A 19,032-nucleotide genomic window follows, 5' to 3' on the forward strand; every position below is an offset into this window, starting at 1 on the left:
AACGGCTGGCAAAAGAAGCCACGAGAAGCTCCTGGAATAAGCCTCTGTTAACCCTCTTCACTTCCACTATAAAAATTCTACGTCCTTCCTATTATTCTCAGTCCAATCATAATTCGATATCTGCGATTTCCAAAACAAGCAAATCTAGAGCTCTTTCTCTCTCACTTTCGCTCTCGGAGTCTTTTTGTGTACGTTTTTGGTGGTTTGTGATTTTTCTGAAGGTGGTCGGGGAATCAATGGCGGACGTTAACATGGGAGACGTGGAGACATTCGCATTCCAGGCAGAGATCAATCAGCTTCTCAGCCTCATCATCAATACTTTCTACAGCAACAAGGAGATCTTCCTTCGTGAGCTTATCAGCAACTCCTCTGATGTACGTTATCGTATTTTTATCTATTTCTTTGATCACTGCTATTGAGGTCTGTTTCTTCTGCATATATATATATATATCTATATAGATATATATATATATATATATATATATATATATATGTAGTGATTAAGGACTTTCAAGAATGTGGAATGACGTCATACACGATTTAACGATTTTTCTTTGTTTTTGGCGATTTATGTATTCTGTTTTCTTAGATTCCAAACAGAAACATGGAAATTTGATTTTAGTTACATTATCACTGCCGTTGATGATTGTTTCTTCTATAAATATAATTTAGTAATCAAGTTGTTCTAGTTTGAGGTTGAGGATTTTCTTTGATTTAGAATGATGGACAACATGATCTGCAATATATTTGAAGCTGTATGTATACATTTTGTTTTCTTTGATTCCGAAGAGGGATAGAAATTGGTTTTAGATGTATATGTTGATAAAATTGCTGTAATTGGATTCAATTTTAGATTGTGGATTGAAGTTTCTGAATCCTTTTTCTTTTTTTTTTTTTTAATAGGCATTGGATAAGATCAGGTTCGAGAGCTTGACAGATAAGAGCAAGCTTGAGGCTCAGCCAGAGCTTTTCATCAGGCTTGTTCCTGACAAGGCCAACAAGACCCTGTCTATCATTGACAGTGGAATCGGCATGACCAAAGCAGGTATGTACGATTTTATTTACTCATCCTGTTTTAATGCAATATATGCTACTCTGACACAGCAACTAAATTTAGTCACATTGTCATTTTTGGTTCTAATGGATATTGAATTTGTGGCTGCATTTCAGATTTGGTGAACAATTTGGGGACTATTGCGAGGTCTGGAACCAAGGAGTTTATGGAGGCATTGCAGGCTGGGGCTGATGTGAGCATGATTGGCCAGTTTGGTGTTGGGTTTTACTCTGCTTACTTGGTTGCTGAGAAGGTCATTGTGACTACCAAGCACAATGACGATGAGCAATACATCTGGGAGTCTCAAGCTGGTGGATCTTTCACCGTCACAAGGGATGTCAATGGAGAGCCATTGGGCCGTGGAACGAAGATCACCCTCTTCCTGAAGGATGACCAGGTGAGAATCATAAATCTAAGGATGAAATAGTAATAGATTTTAGCACATTATGTCAAACAAAGTGTTTAACTTTTTGGAAACTTATTTGCTCATGAATATTGGTCTAATTATACATGCTCTGAGAATTGTAGATTAATGACTTGCTGCTAACCTTTTTTTTTTTTTTTTTTTTTTTTTTTGTTGTAATTGTCTTTGTGTAGTTGGAGTACTTGGAGGAGAGGAGATTGAAGGATCTTGTAAAGAAGCACTCAGAGTTTATCAGCTACCCCATTTACCTCTGGACTGAGAAGACCACTGAGAAAGAAATCAGTGACGATGAAGATGAGGAAACCAAGAAAGAGGAGGAGGGTGATGTTGAGGAAGTTGATGAGGAGAAGAAGGACAAGTCTAAGAAGAAGAAGGTTAAGGAGGTGACCCATGAGTGGCAACTCATCAACAAACAGAAACCAATTTGGCTGAGAAAGCCTGAAGAGATCACAAAGGAGGAGTATGCATCCTTCTACAAGAGCCTAACCAATGACTGGGAGGATCATCTTGCTGTTAAGCACTTCTCTGTTGAAGGGCAGCTGGAATTCAAAGCCATTCTGTTTGTTCCCAAGAGAGCCCCATTCGATTTGTTTGATACCAGGAAGAAGATGAACAACATTAAGCTCTATGTGCGCAGAGTGTTTATCATGGACAATTGTGAAGAGCTCATTCCTGAGTATCTTGGATTCGTTAAGGGTGTTGTGGATTCTGATGACCTCCCACTCAACATCTCTCGTGAAACGCTGCAGCAGAACAAGATTCTCAAGGTGATCAGGAAGAATCTGGTCAAGAAGTGCATTGAGATGTTCAATGAGATTGCTGAGAACAAAGACGATTATGCCAAGTTCTACGAAGCTTTCGCAAAGAATATTAAGTTGGGTATTCATGAAGACAGCCAGAACAGGGCTAAATTGGCAGACCTTCTCAGGTACCACTCGACCAAGAGCGGCGATGAGATGACCAGCTTGAAAGACTATGTTACAAGGATGAAGGAGGGCCAGAAGGACATCTACTACATAACCGGAGAGAGCAAGAAGGCTGTCGAGAATTCACCATTCTTGGAAAGGCTTAAGAAGAAAGGCTACGAAGTGCTCTTCCTGGTTGATGCCATTGATGAATACGCAGTTGGGCAATTGAAGGAATACGATGGGAAGAAGCTAGTGTCTGCAACCAAGGAAGGGCTTAAGCTTGATGATGAAACAGAGGAAGAGAAGAAGAAAAAGGAGGAAAAGAAGAAGTCATTTGAGAACTTATGCAAGACGATAAAAGACATTCTTGGAGATAGGGTGGAGAAGGTGGTGATATCGGAAAGAATTGTGGATTCGCCATGTTGCTTGGTCACGGGGGAGTACGGATGGACCGCCAACATGGAAAGGATTATGAAAGCTCAGGCGTTGAGAGACAACAGCATGAGCTCTTATATGTCCAGCAAGAAGACGATGGAGATTAACCCTGACAACGGAATCATGGAGGAGCTCAGGAAGAGAGCTGAAGTCGACAAAAACGATAAGTCAGTGAAGGACCTGGTGCTTCTGCTCTTCGAGACTGCCTTGCTGACTTCTGGTTTCAGCCTCGATGATCCTAACACATTTGCCTCGAGGATTCACAGGATGCTGAAATTGGGCCTGAGCATTGATGAGGATGAGACTGGAGGTGATGATGCTGATATGCCACCACTGGAGGAGGATGGAAACGAAGAGAGCAAGATGGAGGAAGTGGATTAAAATGGGAATGGCTATACAAAAGCAAAAACTGTGCCAACAGGTTGCTATGAGTCTGCTGTGAATGGTTCTGTTTTTGAGTCATTGTTAGTGGGTCCGTGTTGCCTGTTTCTTTCGTGGTGTCAGTATGTTTTTGTTTTAGCTGTTGGTCCGTGTAATTTTGATGGTTGTCTAGTTTTTCCTTCGATGTTTTACAACACAAGAGTTGAAAAACAGTGTATATCTTTTATGGTTCTATGAAGAAAATTATTATATCCTTTTTATTTTCCAATGAGCATCTTCCAAGATTCAAGCTTAAATGTCCTTTTATTATCCAATGAGCATCTTCCAAGAGTCAAGCTTAAATGTTAAAACTGACAAGTGTACAATAATTTCGATGTGATCTCTTAATGGTTAAGTCATGGTACATGGCAAATATCCTTAATGCTAACACTACAGTAATTCTTCTGATCATATTAAAAATTTCTATACATAATAAAATTCTATTAGCTAAACTATATTTAATTACAAATCAGAAAAAAAAAAAATGGAATTTGACAGTCAGACTTTATATCTTGTAGAATTTTGTTCCGAAAAGCTGAGGAGAGAATAATCCTAGCAAGTAACATATTTTCTGCATCTAAAAAGAAAAATTAAAAAAAAGGAAGAAAACGGTGAATTCCATGAAATGTTTGGATTTTCTAAAGGCAATCTCTAATTCATCCTACTTTCAGCTAAAACAACATTCATAAACATGCTAGATACACTGAAAACTAGGAAAATTCTGGATATAGAAAGTACATAGGAAGAGCAAAGCATGGTATAAAGATCTTAAAAATCATTTAAAAAAAGGCGAAAAATGTGGAATATCGAGTAATGAATATACTACTAAATAATTATTATTATTTTTTTTAGGTTATTTATTATTTTTTTTTTTTTGAAACGGGTTATTTATTGAATTTAAAAAAATCATTTAATTAAAATATGTCTAACACGTATAACAAGTTATATAAAATATAAAATATAAATAAAATATTTTAAATAGTAAATAAAAATATATTAATATTCATTCAAATATAAATTCGCGAAATCTCCACAGGGAGACAAAAAAGAAATCAATTAATTTTTATTTTATATTTTTTTAAAAATTATTATTATTATTATTATTAAAAGAGGAATAATCTGGAGCCGCCAAAAATTGGTTAACCGCCATGACACAGTGTCCAAGGTCCTCTGGAAGTACCTGGCATAAAGAGGAATCGTCTAGATAGAGAGAGAGAGAGAGAGAGAAACCCTCCACCTCAGCACCTCACCACCTCACTTACACTATAAGTATTCTTCAAATCTCCACCTGTCCATAACACTAACAAAAGGAATAGTTGGTGCAAATTGCTGCTACATAGCGCTCTAGCTTTTGTTCTCTCTTTTTCACCGTTTGGATACTTTTAGTTTTGCTTTATTTGCTTATTGCTTTTTCAATCAAGATTTACGAGGAAGCTTTTGTAAGCAGAATCCATCAATGGAGGAAACTCATATGATTGACAGCGAGACATTCGCATTCCAGGCTGAGATCAATCAGCTTCTCAGCCTCATCATCAACACCTTCTACAGCAACAAAGAAATCTTCCTTCGTGAGCTCATTAGCAATTCCTCTGATGTATGTTAAAGACTCTTTTCTTAACTTGCATATTATCTCATTCTGCTCCTTCTGGTTGCTTAGATAGATTTTGAAAAAGGAAATCCGATAGATAAATAGGCTTTGGGTTTTATTTTTTTCTTGTTTTTGAGTTAGAATTTTTCATTTTCTTTGAGCTTTTACGAACACACAAACACATATAGATGCATGCATATATTGCATATGTTTGTATATATATGTATATTTGGGAAGCAGATTTGGATTCGAATGGTTTATTCGGCGTTTGAAAAGCATGATAGAGGTTGGAGAAATAATTCAAAAAACTGTAGAGAGAAATATAACTGGGGAAAATAATTGAAGTTTCTGTACTTGATTTTGTAGGCACTGGACAAAATCAGGTTTGAGAGCTTGACTGATAAGAGCAAGCTTGATACTCAGCCTGAGCTTTTTATCAAGATAGCCCCTGACAAGGTCAACAAGACCCTATCAATCATTGACAGTGGTGTCGGTATGACCAAAGCAGGTATGTTACCTATCTTGCTTAATTTTAACCATTTTTAATCGGATGTTTGAGTTTTTCTTTGAAAATCAATTGATGGTTTTGTGTTAGATTTGGTGAACAATTTGGGGACTATAGCAAGGTCTGGAACTAAGGAGTTTATGGAGGCCCTGCAGGCTGGGGCTGATGTGAGCATGATTGGTCAGTTCGGTGTTGGTTTCTATTCTTCTTATCTGGTTGCTGAGAAAGTTATTGTCACAACCAAGCACAATGATGATGACCAGTATGTTTGGGAGTCTCAGGCTGGTGGTTCTTTCACTGTCACCAAGGATGTCAATGGAGAGCCATTGGGCAGAGGAACCAAGATTACCCTATTCCTCAAGGAAGACCAGGTGAGAATAACGTGCCTAAGCCGGTAATTAGACATGTTTTTTTGTTTTTTTTAATATAATTATAATTATTATTATCGTAGCTTATTTTGTCCTTGCTATTGATCTAGTTGGAGTTCTTGGAGGAGAGGAGACTGAAGGACCTTGTGAAGAAGCATTCTGAATTTATCAGCTACCCCATTTATCTCTGGACTGAGAAAACCATTGAGAAGGAGATCAGCGACGATGAGGATGAGGAAGCTAAGAAGGAAGAGGAGGGTGACGTTCAGGATGTTGACGAGGACAAAGAAAAGAAGCCCAAGAAGAAGAAGGTCAAGGAGGTGACTCATGAGTGGGAACTCATCAACAGGCAGAAACCAATTTGGTTGAGAAAGCCCGAGGAGATCTCAAAGGAGGAGTATTCATCTTTCTACAAGAGCCTTACCAATGACTGGGAGGATCCACTTGCATGGAAGCACTTCTCTGTTGAAGGGCAGCTGGAATTTAAGGCCATCCTTTTCGTTCCAAAGCGAGCTCCATTTGATCTTTTTGATACCAGGAAAAAGATGAACAACATCAAGCTCTATGTCCGCAGGGTGTTTATCACGGACAATTATGAGGAACTGATCCCTGAGTATCTTGGATTCGTGAAGGGTGTTGTGGATTCGGATGATCTCCCGCTCAATATCTCTCGTGAAATGCTACAGCAGAACAAGATTCTCAAGGTGATCAGGAAGAATTTGGTTAAGAAGTGCATTGAGCTGTTCAATGAGATCGCCGAAAACAAAGAGGACTATGCCAAATTCTATGAGGCTTTTGCTAAGAATATTAAGCTGGGCATTCATGAAGATAGCCAGAATAGGGCAAAGTTAGCTGATCTTCTCAGGTACTATTCAACCAAGAGTGGTGACGAAATGACCAGCTTGAAGGACTATGTTACAAGGATGAAAGAGGGCCAGAAGGGCATCTACTACATAAGTGGTGAAAGCAAGAAAGCAGTTGAGAATTCTCCATTTCTGGAAAGGCTCAAGAAGAAAGATTATGAAGTGCTCTTCATGGTTGATGCCATAGATGAATATGCTGTGGGGCAACTGAAAGAATATGATGGGAAGAAACTCGTATCTGCAACCAAGGAAGGGCTTAAGCTGGATGAGGAGTCCGAGGAGGAGCAGAAGAAAAAGGAGGAAAAGAGGAAATCATTTGAGAACTTGTGCAAGACCATGAAAGACATTCTAGGAGATAGGGTGGAGAAGGTGGTGGTATCCGAGAGAATTGTAAACTCCCCTTGTTGCTTGGTGACTGGCGAATATGGTTGGACAGCCAACATGGAAAGAATCATGAAAGCTCAAGCCTTGAGGGACACCAGTATGAGCGCTTACATGTCCAGCAAGAAGACAATGGAAATCAATCCTGACAATGGAATCATAGAGGAGCTCAGGAAGAGGGCTGAAGTTGATAAGAATGATAAGTCTGTAAAGGACCTGGTCCTCCTCCTCTACGAGACTGCCCTACTGACTTCTGGTTTTAGCCTAGATGATCCGAACACCTTTGCCTCAAGAATTCACAGGATGCTGAAACTGGGTCTGAGCATTGAAGATGAGACGGGAGACGATGATGCAGATATGCCACCACTGGAGGAGGCTGGGAATGAGGAGAGCAAGATGGAGGAAGTTGACTGAGAAGAGAGAGGCACAGTAAAGGCAGCATTGAATGTCTACACGGTCACTTTATAAACTTTTCTGGTATTAAGGAGTGTAGTATGTTATTTGCCTTGGTTCTGGTTTGTAGCTTTTTCAGGTGGTGTTTTCTAATACCGAAAGAAAATATCAGTGACATATGAGGTCAGATCTTGTATAAAAGTTTTCTGATATTAAGGAGTGCAATAGATTAGATATGATCTGGTTTGTAGCTTTTGCAGGTTTGATGTAGAGAGTTTTCCAATACCGAAAGAAAATATCAATGAAATATCAGATCAGATATAATATAAAACTCTATTTCATCCATGCTTATGATTATTAAAAACCAAAAAACCATTTGTAGATTTAAACTAGATGCCTAAAAGTGACAACACAACCAGCATTCTAAAACCTACCATTTCATCAACACTTTGTGATTGATGCAAACTAGATACCTAAAAGTAACAGGATAACCATTCTAAGACTCAAACTGCCTTGGCATACCGATTTGAGGCCTTGCCTTGCTAATACGAAACCTACCAAATATTTTTTCTTTGAATTTTATAATAAACTTGATCGAAAATTGTCTGCAATACAATACATCCATTAACGAACGAGACAGCTCGCTATACCGTTAATTTGAAACATTTGAATTTGGTCCAAGTCCTCGAAATGAAATATAATTTTAAGCGAAACAGGAAATCCCATATTTTAATCGAAACAGGAAAACCCATACTCAATTTTGCACGACTGCCTCAATACCATAAATCTCCCAATTTAAATATGTTGTATCATTACCTCAGAAACAAGTTCAGAATCATTTGCGATCAACCATGCACCGAATCGTTTAAGCACCTAGCAAACACCCTTAAAAGTATGGCACTGGAGACGATAGAGCACCCATATTTGATTAGATATATATAAACGCTGGAAGTAGAAATTTGCCCTAAAAGTTTCAATTCGACAAAACCAAAGTACAATAAAAAAATTTAAACAGAATTCCACAACTCTCTTACATTTCGACGGTGAAAACAAAACTGCTATTAAACCCCTAGTGGGACATGAAATCTGAAAAAATGAACCAGTATGACAGCCATTAACTCCTTAAGATTGATTTGAGCTAGCTGGTCCAGCACCAAAACCACCGGCTCCACGACCAAAGCCAGGTCTTCCACCAGGACCCTACAAATTTAAATGAGGTAAGATAAAAGACTGCAGACTAGAGAAGTCTCTCTCTCTTCCTCTGTCTAAATTAGAGTATCAGGAATGCTTCCATATATTGATGCAACTTTATTAACAAAGATAATATGGTTGAACAATGCAATTGAGACACCGCCCAATATTAACAAGCAAACAACCGAACATAGAAAAGATTATATCAGGCATCTCCAACTTTCCAGAACCACAATGCATCAAAGCAAAGGAAATCGAGTTGATGGCTTACAGATGAATGATCTTAGAATTAGAACAAGTTATAAACATACATGTCATGCCCACACATGATCTTAGAATCATGATGCCCTCCCCTAACCACAATGCTTAATCACACATGAATGCATACAGCTTCTAACCAACCACCATGCTCGATATAAATTGAAAACAAGCTACTAGCTGCATACTAAAGCCACGCACTCAAAACCTACAAGAAGCCACTTGGTGCGAGCAAGAGACTTTCAAATTGTACTCAAAACAATTTGATACCAATACACATAAATTTCAACCAAAGATTAAAACTATCAAACAAGATTTTATGGCCTGATTATCATGTATACCAATTTCGTGAACTAAACTCACTCTTTCAACAAAACGTCAAAACCAAATAATACAAAAAGCAAAAATACAGAATTCCCAATACCTCCATCTCTGAAGAAAAGAAGCAAAGCTTAATTCGAATTCTCTTTTAATTTACCATATTATATAATTCTTTATTTCATATCAAGATTTCATTGTCATTGGGAAAAGAGCAGCAATGGCAATTATGTCAGTGCAACAGAAATGTGACAATTTACCAGCTTCCCAAGCCAAACCAATTTGTATGACATTCTTGTTATGAAATAAACAAGAGACTAGTACAATGCCCATAACAAGCAAACGCCATAAAAGCAACAAAACATAATGTGCCGAAACCAAAAGAGCATTCCAAGTAAACCTACCCCGAAAGAAGGCCTGTAGTCAGCAGGAGCTCCACCTTTATCACCAAAGTCACCACCAGGACCGCGGGGACCTCCACGGTACCCATCCCGGTCACCAAATCTGCGCTCACCATCAAAGCGAGGTGGACCACTGTTTCACAACCCAGGAATACTAAATTAATATGAAATATATACAAATTCAAATACAATACAAAAAAAAAAAAATTAAAAAAAAAACCATAATAAAAAATGAACATATTCATTGTTTTTCTATAAACAAAAACCAATGAATTCATGTAAACCAGTTACAAAGAAATAAGCAAAAGAATAATCTTTACCGTGGACGATCTCCTGGTGGGCCTCCCAAGGACCTGCCAGCGGGCTTAGCCTGCTTCTTCAAAGTAGCAGGGACGATCTCAGAAGGAAGGTTGAGGTAGTTCCTAAGAAACTCGATACCATCATTGGTGAGGTACCAGTAGTAATGCATCCAAGCAAAAGTCTCTCGCACATACTCCTTCGACTTAAAGCTCTGCATCAGCTTTATCACCTGCAGATTCGGCACGTCGATTTCTGGGTGTTTGGCCAGATTGTAATCTTTCTTTGCATAGCAAACTCCCTCTGATTTTCATTTAACGGTTACGAAATTTAATCAGAAAATTTAAAAACCTAACAAATTCAATTTGTTTTTTTTTAAATTGAAGATAATTTCGCAACTTACCTTGGAAGAGGTACTTGGAGATCTCACGGCGGTTCTTCTCTGGAATGATCTGAAATAGAAACAAATAAATAACTAAATAAATAAACAAATCAAAGCTGACTGAAAAATAAAAAATAAAAAAAAAATAGAAAACGAGATCTAAGGAGGCATTTTCTTTTTCCTTTTCCTCTGTTTTCTCAGGAAACAAACAGAAGGTGAAAGAAGATTGAGAGGAAGAGAGATAGTAAGTACCATGGTTGCGAAAACAATGAGACGGCGATAGGAGTTGGCGGCGGCAAACGGAAAATCTTAAGCCTTCTTTCCCCCACACACACAAACTCACTCTTTATCGCCTGCTGAGGAAAACCTAAAAGCCTAGTTACGTTTATATCCTGGGTTAGCGTTGGATTTTGGGCTTCGTTTGGGCTTCTAAAACTCTCTCTCTCTCTCTCTCTTTCAGCTTAGGCCCATGGACATTGGTCTCCATACTTGTCCTTTAATTTATTATTTTTATTTATTGTCTATTTATTTTTCTTTAAATATCAGGATGGTTGGAAAATTTCAACTCTCAAGACCCAAGGCTTTTTTTTTTTTTTTTTGGGTTTCCAAATCTCATTAATTTACTGAGTCTCATTAAATTGGAATCTCTAATTTACATAGGATATTTATTGATCAGTTGCTAAGTTTTTTGGTAAATAAACCTGCATTAAGCACAAAAAAGGGGCAACCAAAAAATAGATTACCCCAAAATATAATCTCCAATTTTCTCATCTGCATAGAGGAGGTGAGAGACTGCTGGTGCTCTTCTACAGATTTTGACCTCTTGAATGTTGGCATTATTTTCCACAAGTCTTAAAAAAATTTCAAAGTAGTGAATGAAAATAAAAGGGGAGAGGGGGTCTCCTTGATGAATCCCTCTTTCTAGAGTGACCGAATCCATTCTGCTGCTAGTGATAAGAATATTGAATACCATTGAGCTTATACAGCTGAAAATTAGGGGGTGTATTTAATTTAGAATTTAAAGGATTTTAAAAGTTTTTTAAAATTTTGAGGTATTCGATTTAGATTTTAAAAGAGTCCATACAAATCTAATGATATTCAATTCAGATTTTGATGAATTTTATAAAAGTCCATTAAAATCTAGATATATTCAATTAGGACTTTATAGAATTCTTTTAAAATCTGGTGGTATTTAAAAAGTCATTGATTTTAGAAGACTTTAAAAAATAATGGATTTGAAATGATTTTAACAGGAAAATTGTGAAGAAAATTCTCAATATGAAATCCACCTTTAAATCTAAAGATTTCATTGGATTCTTACAAAATCTTTATGGAGTCTGTAGAATTCCATAACAATCCATCAAATTCTTTAAAGTCTATAATTCATTTTAAATCCATCAAACTCTAAATTGAATACATCCCTCTTAACCTTTTGAAATCCCCAGAGAATCCCCACAGCTTCAGATTTTTAGTAATAAAAGTCTATTCCAATCTGTCAAAGGCTTTTTTCATATCTATCTTGATCAGCATTAGCCCATTTTTTCCTTTATGATTCCGGATTTTATGTGCTACTTCCTGGGCAACCACTATGTTTTCTGCTATCCATCTTCCCTCAACAAATGCCTTTTGGTTAGGAGATACAATTCTGTCCAGCAAAGGTCTTAATCTTGAAGCAATAATTTTAGCCATTATTTGGTAGCCAAAATTGCATAGACTGATAGGGTGGAAATGATTAAAATCAACTGTATTTTTAGTTTTTAGAATAAGAACCAACATGGTCTTGTTGATTCCTTTTGTGATAGTTTTAGTTCTGAACCATTTTGATGATCTGGCTCTCAACTGTGTCCCAATAGTTTCTGAAGAAAATACGTGGAAAACCATATGGTCCTTAGGCTTTCAAAGGATGGAGGTAATTGAAACTTGAAAAGCAGAATTTCATGATAATATAATATATATATATATATATATATATGTATATAGTTTTTTAATTAAAATCGAACATTTTATTTGATATCATCCAAGAGAAAATCTTCAATTTGGGAGAGAGAGAGATCTATTACTATTGGATGTTCGACATATAGTGTGTGTGTGCGTGTGTGTATACACACTACATTTATCAAAAACCATATGTCACTCTCACAGTAAAAATAAATAAATAAAAAAAGGGGTACATTAGTATTGCATATATCAAAGTCCAATATATATATATATATATATAGTTTATGAAGTTATCATCTAAAGGTTGACGTATGTGTAAGAAACATGTTTTATCATCAGCTTTTTAAAGGCTACGTAGTACCTAAATCTTGTGCATGCAAAGCTTTGCAACAATTTTATGATCATAAGCTATACGTCTACATTTTGTCCCAACAATATATTTTCTGTCCTTTTACTGATAGAGATTATGATCCAATGACAGTGCAGGAAATTAAAAAGGACGACAATTTATATTTATATATAAATATATATATATATATATATATATATATATATATATATATATATATGTATGATTTCAAGATTAAAATAAAGAAATGCATGTTTGGATAGCTGCTTATTAGTAACATTCGTTTTAAGAAACATGAAATATTTAATATTATCAATTTCTCTTATAGATGCTTCAAGAATCCAGAAATAATATTTAGAGATCATATATCTACATATTATATGGCCGGGTTGGCCTTAATTAAGTTTTTCCCATTTATATTATTTCATAATTTTTATATTTCTCTCTATTAACATATTACTCATATGATATAATATATTACTCAACAAGTGCAAATTTTATCTTGTTGAATATCTGGTGCCTGATTATATACAATTCGTCAATTACATATAAATAGATCTGATTATATATAATTGGAATGAAATATCTCGTCAACTATATATAAATGGATGCCAAGCAGCACAGTAAAAAGATCTTGCACAAGAAAAGGAGAAAAAGAAAATAAATATATATTAAAAAAATCAGAAGTCTTGGCCCATTATACATTAAGCTTGGTAGATCCAAAAAGGCATATAAAAAAAAAATTAAGGAAAAAAAAAAAACTTTGACTATAATTCAACACCATGTGTGACAAACATTCGAAACCATGATTGTAGGGGGAATCTCATAATCAACTTTCCAAAATAGCTGCTGTGTGGCTGTGGTGGGCTTACGTTGCCTTTTATTCTTTTTTCCTGTCTTTATGTTAATTTCCAAACATCTCCCCCCAAAAAAAAAAAAAAAAAAAAAATCCCCAAAACAATAAACATTTGCATGCATATCCGTGCTTTTATTTTCTTTTTTTTTTTTTTTTTTTCGCTCCTCATATTTTCACAATCTCACCCATCAAAATAAACAAAACAAACTTCTTTGTATACGTTTTTTTCAAAACCCTTAATGGACCATTTTCGAAACTCTTGCTAAAAAAAATTTAAAAAAAAAAAAGGAAAGAGAAGAGAAAGATTTTTCCTTGCCGTTAAAATATCTTATAAAGAGGAAGGAAAAGAAGAGAGATTGTTAATCACTCCCATACTTGAAGAAGAAGAAGTTGGTGCAATTTCTCCACCAACAAGCTGTCCTTCCATGACATTGTCCCAGAAAAGGAAATTCGAACATTGTTGCTGTGATTCAACCCATTCATTCAATTCCTGTCTCTGAAAGCATTCCAAACCTGCCATTTGATCTCCTTCTTCATCCATACTACATGATTGTATTTGTTGATGATGATCATGACCATGATGATGATGACCAGGATTAACCATGTTCTCTATCAACGGTGGCAAATAGTTGGTGTCCATTCCGTTCGAAAACGCTTGAGGAAGTGCTTGAACTTGGTGATGATGGTTCAAATTCCATGCCTCGGTGCTCAAACCTACTTCTTGAAATAGCTCCGGACGTACATTGTTGCTTTCAGCCGCACCTTCGATGGTACCAGTATCAAACATGAACAAAGGGCATGATGAAGAAAATAGTGAATGGTCTTGGGACGAAGACTTGGACATGGTTGTCGTGGTCGTCAAATCTTGATTTACGAAATCTAGTTGGTTGGAAGTGTAACACATTTGGGGATGATGATCAGAGCTATTAGGTGCAGTAGTTGTAGTTGTTGAAGAAGAAGTAGAAGATGGTTTTCGTATTTTCTTTTTGATCCATGAATTCCAATAGTTCTTTATCTCATTGTCTGTTCTACCAGGCAAATGACTTGCTATATGTGCCCATCTATTATTAAAAAAAAAAAAAAAAAATTGAGCAAAAGAATTTGACAAAATTAATTAATTATTGTTAATTAGAAGCTCAAAAATATTGGAATAAAAATAGAAGAAGATTTTATATGTTGGTGGAATTGCAGCTTTCGGGAATTACTTTTAACAGTGATTAAGATTGATTATTGTTGGCTGCCTATTTTGAAAACATATCCCGACAAGTATCGAGAAAACTTTATATTAAAGTTTCTGTTTGGAAAAATAATAATAATAATATTAATAAATGAGAAAAATATATATATATATTTTTTCTTTCGGTTAGCTAGAAGTCCATTTTCACTTCCGTTGTTTCCAAAAACACCTTTTCTTCCTTGTATTTAATTTGTGGAAATCCAAATTCCCACGTGATTTAATTCGAGAGTAGAAAAAAGAAATTGAAAAAAATGTTTCACCAATTCTTTTTCCTTTTTTTAAGTAAATTTTCCCCAAAACCCCAAAAAACAAGTTTTTTGAGAAGATTAATTTTGGAAATTGTAAGTTGTAGTTAATTAAAGAACTAGGATGAAATGCAATGCAATAGTTAATTTAATATAATATATATATATATATATATATATATATTTATATATATGATTAAATAGATGGTTAATTAAACCTGTTTCCTACAACTCCATGGAGGCTAATAATCAGTTTCTCTTCCTCAGGAGTAAATCTGCCTCTTCTAATATCAGGCCTCAAATAATTAATCCATCTCAGACGACAACTCTTTCCACACCTTTGAAGCCCTGGAATTAAAAAAAACTAAAATTAAAATTAATTTTTTCTTTAAAAAAAAAAAAAGAAAAAAAAAACCCTGAAATTAAACCATGAAACTATATAAGAGCTATATATATATATATGTTAAATGGTCAGAAAAGAGAGAGAGTGAGATTATACTAAGTTAATTAACTAATTAATTACTTAAATTTTTACCAGCTTTTTCAGGGACTTCACTCCAACAGCCATAGCCATGGGTGGTGATGTATCTAATGAGCTTTTCATCTTCTTCAGGAGACCAAAGACCTCTCTTTACCTTCTGTTGGTTGCAGCAAGAATGGTGACCCATATTGAAGCCCTCAAGCTGATCAAGCTTTCTCTCTCTGCTTAATTTGTTTGATTTTGTGTCGTAGCTAGTATAATAATTTGCTCTTCTGAGAGAATAATTAATAGAGATTGGGCATTGCAAGAGAGCTAATTGGATCTCTCTATTCCTCTCTTATAAATGTAATGCAAAGTAGCAAAACGAGCCGACATTTACAACCGGAACATGGGGTCCATATAAAGTGGATCCCACTTCTCCATCTAACCCTAAAACGACATTCCATCAAACTTTCTTCCAAAGCTTTTTTACTATTTTCTACGTACATTTGTATTGTGGAACCAACTCTAACCACGTATCCAAAAATTAAAAATTAAAAAAATTTAAAAAAAAATTAAAAAAATTAAATTCCATGCCTGTGGTTTTACACACTTGTATCCTGCTTGTTCTTCTTCTTTGTAAAAATCTTTTTTTTTTTCTTTTTCAAATTTTTTTGTTTGCCATGTAAATTTTATCGTCTAGTTTACTAGACCAGTCACATTATGACACGTCATGTTTTGACAGTTCGAAAACATAGAATAATATAGTATTATGATATTTGGGACAAAATAATTGGGAGAGCGAAAGGGGCATTGTGAATCCCAATCTTTTCCCTCTCCTGTCGCTTCACAGCTTCTGTGTGATCAGTCAGTGGATCAAAATTAATGTAACATATAGAAAACTTCATCATTAAACAAAAAAATAAAAGAAGCTGAGAAGATCAATTATCTGCTAATTGGGAAACTTTAGTAATATGACGTTCTTGGTGGGTCTTGAGTCTCATCATCATTATATATAAATCTTATATATATCCAGATGCATGTATGTTTGGACTTTTGATTTGGAATCTGATATTTCCCTTGTAAAAATTTTCATATGTCAATTTTAGATTTTTTTTTATTTATTTGCTATTTGAAATATTGTTACTTAGAGTTTTATAATCTATGTTTTTATATATGTTAGTTACAAGTGTACGTATAAAACAAAGGGTGTTGAATTTGGTTTTTCATGCTTAATTAAAATTGTTAACCACCAATTATAGAGAATATTAATGGGTATCAATTATATATAATATGCTTATAAGAAGACTATATAGCATGTTATGATATAATTTTAGTTTTCCAAACAATGTATAGTAAAACTACTATTTTTTCAAATAATATTTCTGAATTCAAATTTTTTCACTCTGATATTATATATATATATATATATATATATATATAACAATCTTTAATAAATAAAACGAAATGTTAAAGGACATTCAAAGAACCAGTTAACTTGGTTGATAACTCAAGCTACTCTATATAGACGAACTTGCTAATATGAATTATTGTTCTTTTTTAGGTTAATTATGTTTTCTAGAGTCCAATACAGTTTCCAATAAATAAATAAATAAAAAAAGAGCAAAAAAGGGATGTTTTGCCCTTCTACTTTTTCCCCAATATTAATTATTTATATATGTAATACTGCTAGTTGTAAAGATAATGATCCAATAATTATATTTGAAATTATTTTATGAATTCTAATCGTGTTTCACAGTTCTTTTCACAAACTGTTAATTCATGCTGTTACTCTTTGATCTTTCAACTACAAGCTACCAAGCTACATATGATTTAATTGCTCAAAGCCTTTTTCCCAAATCACCAACTTGCTTAACTTTTGTAGATTAAAGTATGTATGTTATTCTGAAATATATGGAATACAAAATGTTCATAACTGAAGAATGATTTGTAGTTAGCATGAGATATGTTTCATATAGTTAGGGAACATTTGTATGCATCATGAAAGTGAAATCGAATATCAATTATATTATATATATAATGTCAATTAATTTTAATTAATTAATTTTCCATTTTCTTAAAAATTCTTCATGTGTATAAACGAATTAATTGAACTGTTCATTAGCCTGTGGCTATATGATGTCATTCTAATAAATTTTGATATCATTTTTTTTTATATCATTAATTTTGGTAGTATTACCATGAGTTTGCAACACGTTATTTGTCAATTTAAAATTAGAAAATGTGTGTGTGTGTGTGAGTTTTCCTGATGTCTTCCAAAAGAATCCTTTATCTTTGGTCGACATTGAGAAAGACAAATGTATAGTTTGTTGTTACATAATTTAAAAGAAAGTAAATAAAAAGCACAGTGATTCCAATCCACTACTTATAATTTTGTTTGACTGTTTTCTTTATATATATGCCTTTACTTAATTAACAAGAAATTAATAATTTAATTAATTTCTCTTTGTGTATGAATGACGTTTATACGTACCATGCTTGACATTTATCACCGAACCCAATTGGGCCTTTGTTCTACAACAACTTCTTGATCAGACCCAATCATACATGTATTTTTTTTTTTTTTTTGACCATTACATGCCTTAAAAATTAATCATATATCAAATTTATCCTAACTTTTCCATTGGATATAGGCATTAGTAATATCCAATCACTTGGACTTAATTTAAGTTGCCTTTTTGTTAATAAATTACTTGGAACATAAACTATTAACTTATTAACTAATCAAAAAGTAGAATAATAACTTTATAAATTATTGTGATGCTGCCATTTAATAATTTTGACATGCAATGGGGTGTTTGTGGTTTCTTTTAGAAAGATAGTAGGATCCCAAATTTCATCTTTCAAAATCTTGAAGATGAATTGTAGGCTGTTGTCACTTCAATACATGATTAAAAACTAAAAACTTAGATATACAGTGAAATGATAATTATAGCATTGCCATGTCATTTGGAAAAGAAATAAAATGTGAAACCCAAAATTTAGGATTTCTAGCATTTTCCTTTCTTTTATATTAATCCTAGCAGAATTTAGTTAGTAATTTATGGCATGCTATTAATACTTGTTTTAATAACCAGTTTGGATGCCCCTAGTGAAGTTTGGTACTATAGCTAGAGTAATCTTATATTAGAAATTGTTGACTTAACATGGTTCTGTCATTATCAACATGTATAATGTACATACGAATCCGTAGGCATATATGCTATTGTATAACAGTTTTTAATTAAGATATGTACAAATATAATATATTAGTTAGTTTATATTTGAATACGTGGTACAGAAACAAAGGGTCATTGTCTAACTTGTAATGAATCCAGGGATTAGTTAGAAACACAAATATATGTATATATATATATATATATATATATATATATATATATGAGCATAATTAATCAATTTCTTGTATATATATATATATATATATATAGTTGAATAAGATGGTGTTTTAACGTTGATATATATGAATATACGTAGATAGAAATAAAAAATATAGATAGATAGATAGAGAAAGAGAAAGAGATGTAGTGATAGAGGGAAAGCGAAGGGGTTTCTGTAGAATGATGGAAATGATCCACCATATTTGATGTGAAGATTAGGGAAGTGACTTTTGCTTGGATGGATCGCAAGCTAAAACTTTGAAAGTAATATACAAATGATTTATAAAAAAGACCTTTAGCAGGAATTGAAAAGGAGAAATGATTATTCTTAGCTTTAAGGAGGAGCAATGGAGTGGCATTTTG

General features: G+C 34.2%; 4 protein-coding genes across 4 annotated transcripts; 2 read left to right on the forward strand and 2 right to left on the reverse strand.

Moving 5' to 3' along the window:
- LOC107430166 (heat shock protein 83) lies at positions 1–3,470 on the forward strand. The gene is made up of 4 exons (XM_048463471.2): positions 1–374; positions 904–1,045; positions 1,171–1,451; positions 1,652–3,470. The coding sequence occupies exons 1-4, from the start codon at positions 237–239 to the stop codon at positions 3,200–3,202; spliced, it is 2,112 nt and encodes a 703-aa protein (XP_048319428.2). The 5' UTR covers positions 1–236; the 3' UTR covers positions 3,203–3,470.
- Positions 3,471–4,485: 1,015 nt separating this feature from the next.
- LOC107430207 (heat shock protein 83) lies at positions 4,486–7,575 on the forward strand. The gene is made up of 4 exons (XM_016041017.4): positions 4,486–4,835; positions 5,196–5,337; positions 5,425–5,705; positions 5,813–7,575. The coding sequence occupies exons 1-4, from the start codon at positions 4,698–4,700 to the stop codon at positions 7,358–7,360; spliced, it is 2,109 nt and encodes a 702-aa protein (XP_015896503.3). The 5' UTR covers positions 4,486–4,697; the 3' UTR covers positions 7,361–7,575.
- Positions 7,576–8,251: 676 nt separating this feature from the next.
- Positions 8,252–10,593, reverse strand: LOC107430209 (small ribosomal subunit protein eS10z). The gene is made up of 5 exons (XM_016041019.4): positions 10,439–10,593; positions 10,208–10,256; positions 9,828–10,107; positions 9,511–9,640; positions 8,252–8,539 (listed from the first exon to the last, which is right to left on the reverse strand). Exons 1-5 carry the CDS (start codon positions 10,439–10,441, stop codon positions 8,462–8,464), a joined length of 540 nt encoding a protein of 179 aa, XP_015896505.1. The 5' UTR covers positions 10,442–10,593; the 3' UTR covers positions 8,252–8,461.
- A 2,567-nt stretch (positions 10,594–13,160) lies between these two features.
- Positions 13,161–15,586, reverse strand: LOC107430208 (transcription factor MYB4). Its single transcript, XM_016041018.3, has 3 exons — positions 15,347–15,586; positions 15,030–15,159; positions 13,161–14,390 (listed from the first exon to the last, which is right to left on the reverse strand). The coding sequence occupies exons 1-3, from the start codon at positions 15,477–15,479 to the stop codon at positions 13,658–13,660; spliced, it is 996 nt and encodes a 331-aa protein (XP_015896504.2). The 5' UTR covers positions 15,480–15,586; the 3' UTR covers positions 13,161–13,657.
- Positions 15,587–19,032: the final 3,446 nt, after the last annotated feature.

This window comes from Ziziphus jujuba, chromosome 6 (genome assembly GCF_031755915.1).
Source record: "Ziziphus jujuba cultivar Dongzao chromosome 6, ASM3175591v1".
Taxonomy (NCBI): Eukaryota; Viridiplantae; Streptophyta; class Magnoliopsida; order Rosales; family Rhamnaceae; genus Ziziphus; species Ziziphus jujuba.

What these genes read in the sequence shown, in the direction of transcription:
- LOC107430166 (XM_048463471.2), top strand. Translation starts at nt 237, where the DNA reads ATGGCGGACGTTAACATGGGAGACGTGGAGACATTCGCATTCCAGGCA. An exon ending in TTATCAGCAACTCCTCTGAT is followed by an intron (nt 375 to 903) that starts GTACGTTATCGT and finishes TTTTTTTAATAG; the next exon opens with GCATTGGATAAGATCAGGTT. An exon ending in TCTTCCTGAAGGATGACCAG is followed by an intron (nt 1,452 to 1,651) that starts GTGAGAATCATA and finishes GTCTTTGTGTAG; the next exon opens with TTGGAGTACTTGGAGGAGAG.
- LOC107430207 (XM_016041017.4), top strand. Translation starts at nt 4,698, where the DNA reads ATGGAGGAAACTCATATGATTGACAGCGAGACATTCGCATTCCAGGCT. An exon ending in TCATTAGCAATTCCTCTGAT is followed by an intron (nt 4,836 to 5,195) that starts GTATGTTAAAGA and finishes TTGATTTTGTAG; the next exon opens with GCACTGGACAAAATCAGGTT. An exon ending in TGTCGGTATGACCAAAGCAG is followed by an intron (nt 5,338 to 5,424) that starts GTATGTTACCTA and finishes GTTTTGTGTTAG; the next exon opens with ATTTGGTGAACAATTTGGGG.
- LOC107430209 (XM_016041019.4), bottom strand. An exon ending in CTCCAAGTACCTCTTCCAAG is followed by an intron (nt 10,108 to 10,207) that starts GTAAGTTGCGAA and finishes AATGAAAATCAG; the next exon opens with AGGGAGTTTGCTATGCAAAG. An exon ending in ACTACAGGCCTTCTTTCGGG is followed by an intron (nt 8,540 to 9,510) that starts GTAGGTTTACTT and finishes TTAAATTTGTAG; the next exon opens with GGTCCTGGTGGAAGACCTGG.
- LOC107430208 (XM_016041018.3), bottom strand. Translation starts at nt 15,479, where the DNA reads ATGGGTCACCATTCTTGCTGCAACCAACAGAAGGTAAAGAGAGGTCTT. An exon ending in TGAAGTCCCTGAAAAAGCTG is followed by an intron (nt 15,160 to 15,346) that starts GTAAAAATTTAA and finishes TTTTAATTCCAG; the next exon opens with GGCTTCAAAGGTGTGGAAAG. An exon ending in CATGGAGTTGTAGGAAACAG is followed by an intron (nt 14,391 to 15,029) that starts GTTTAATTAACC and finishes TTTTAATAATAG; the next exon opens with ATGGGCACATATAGCAAGTC.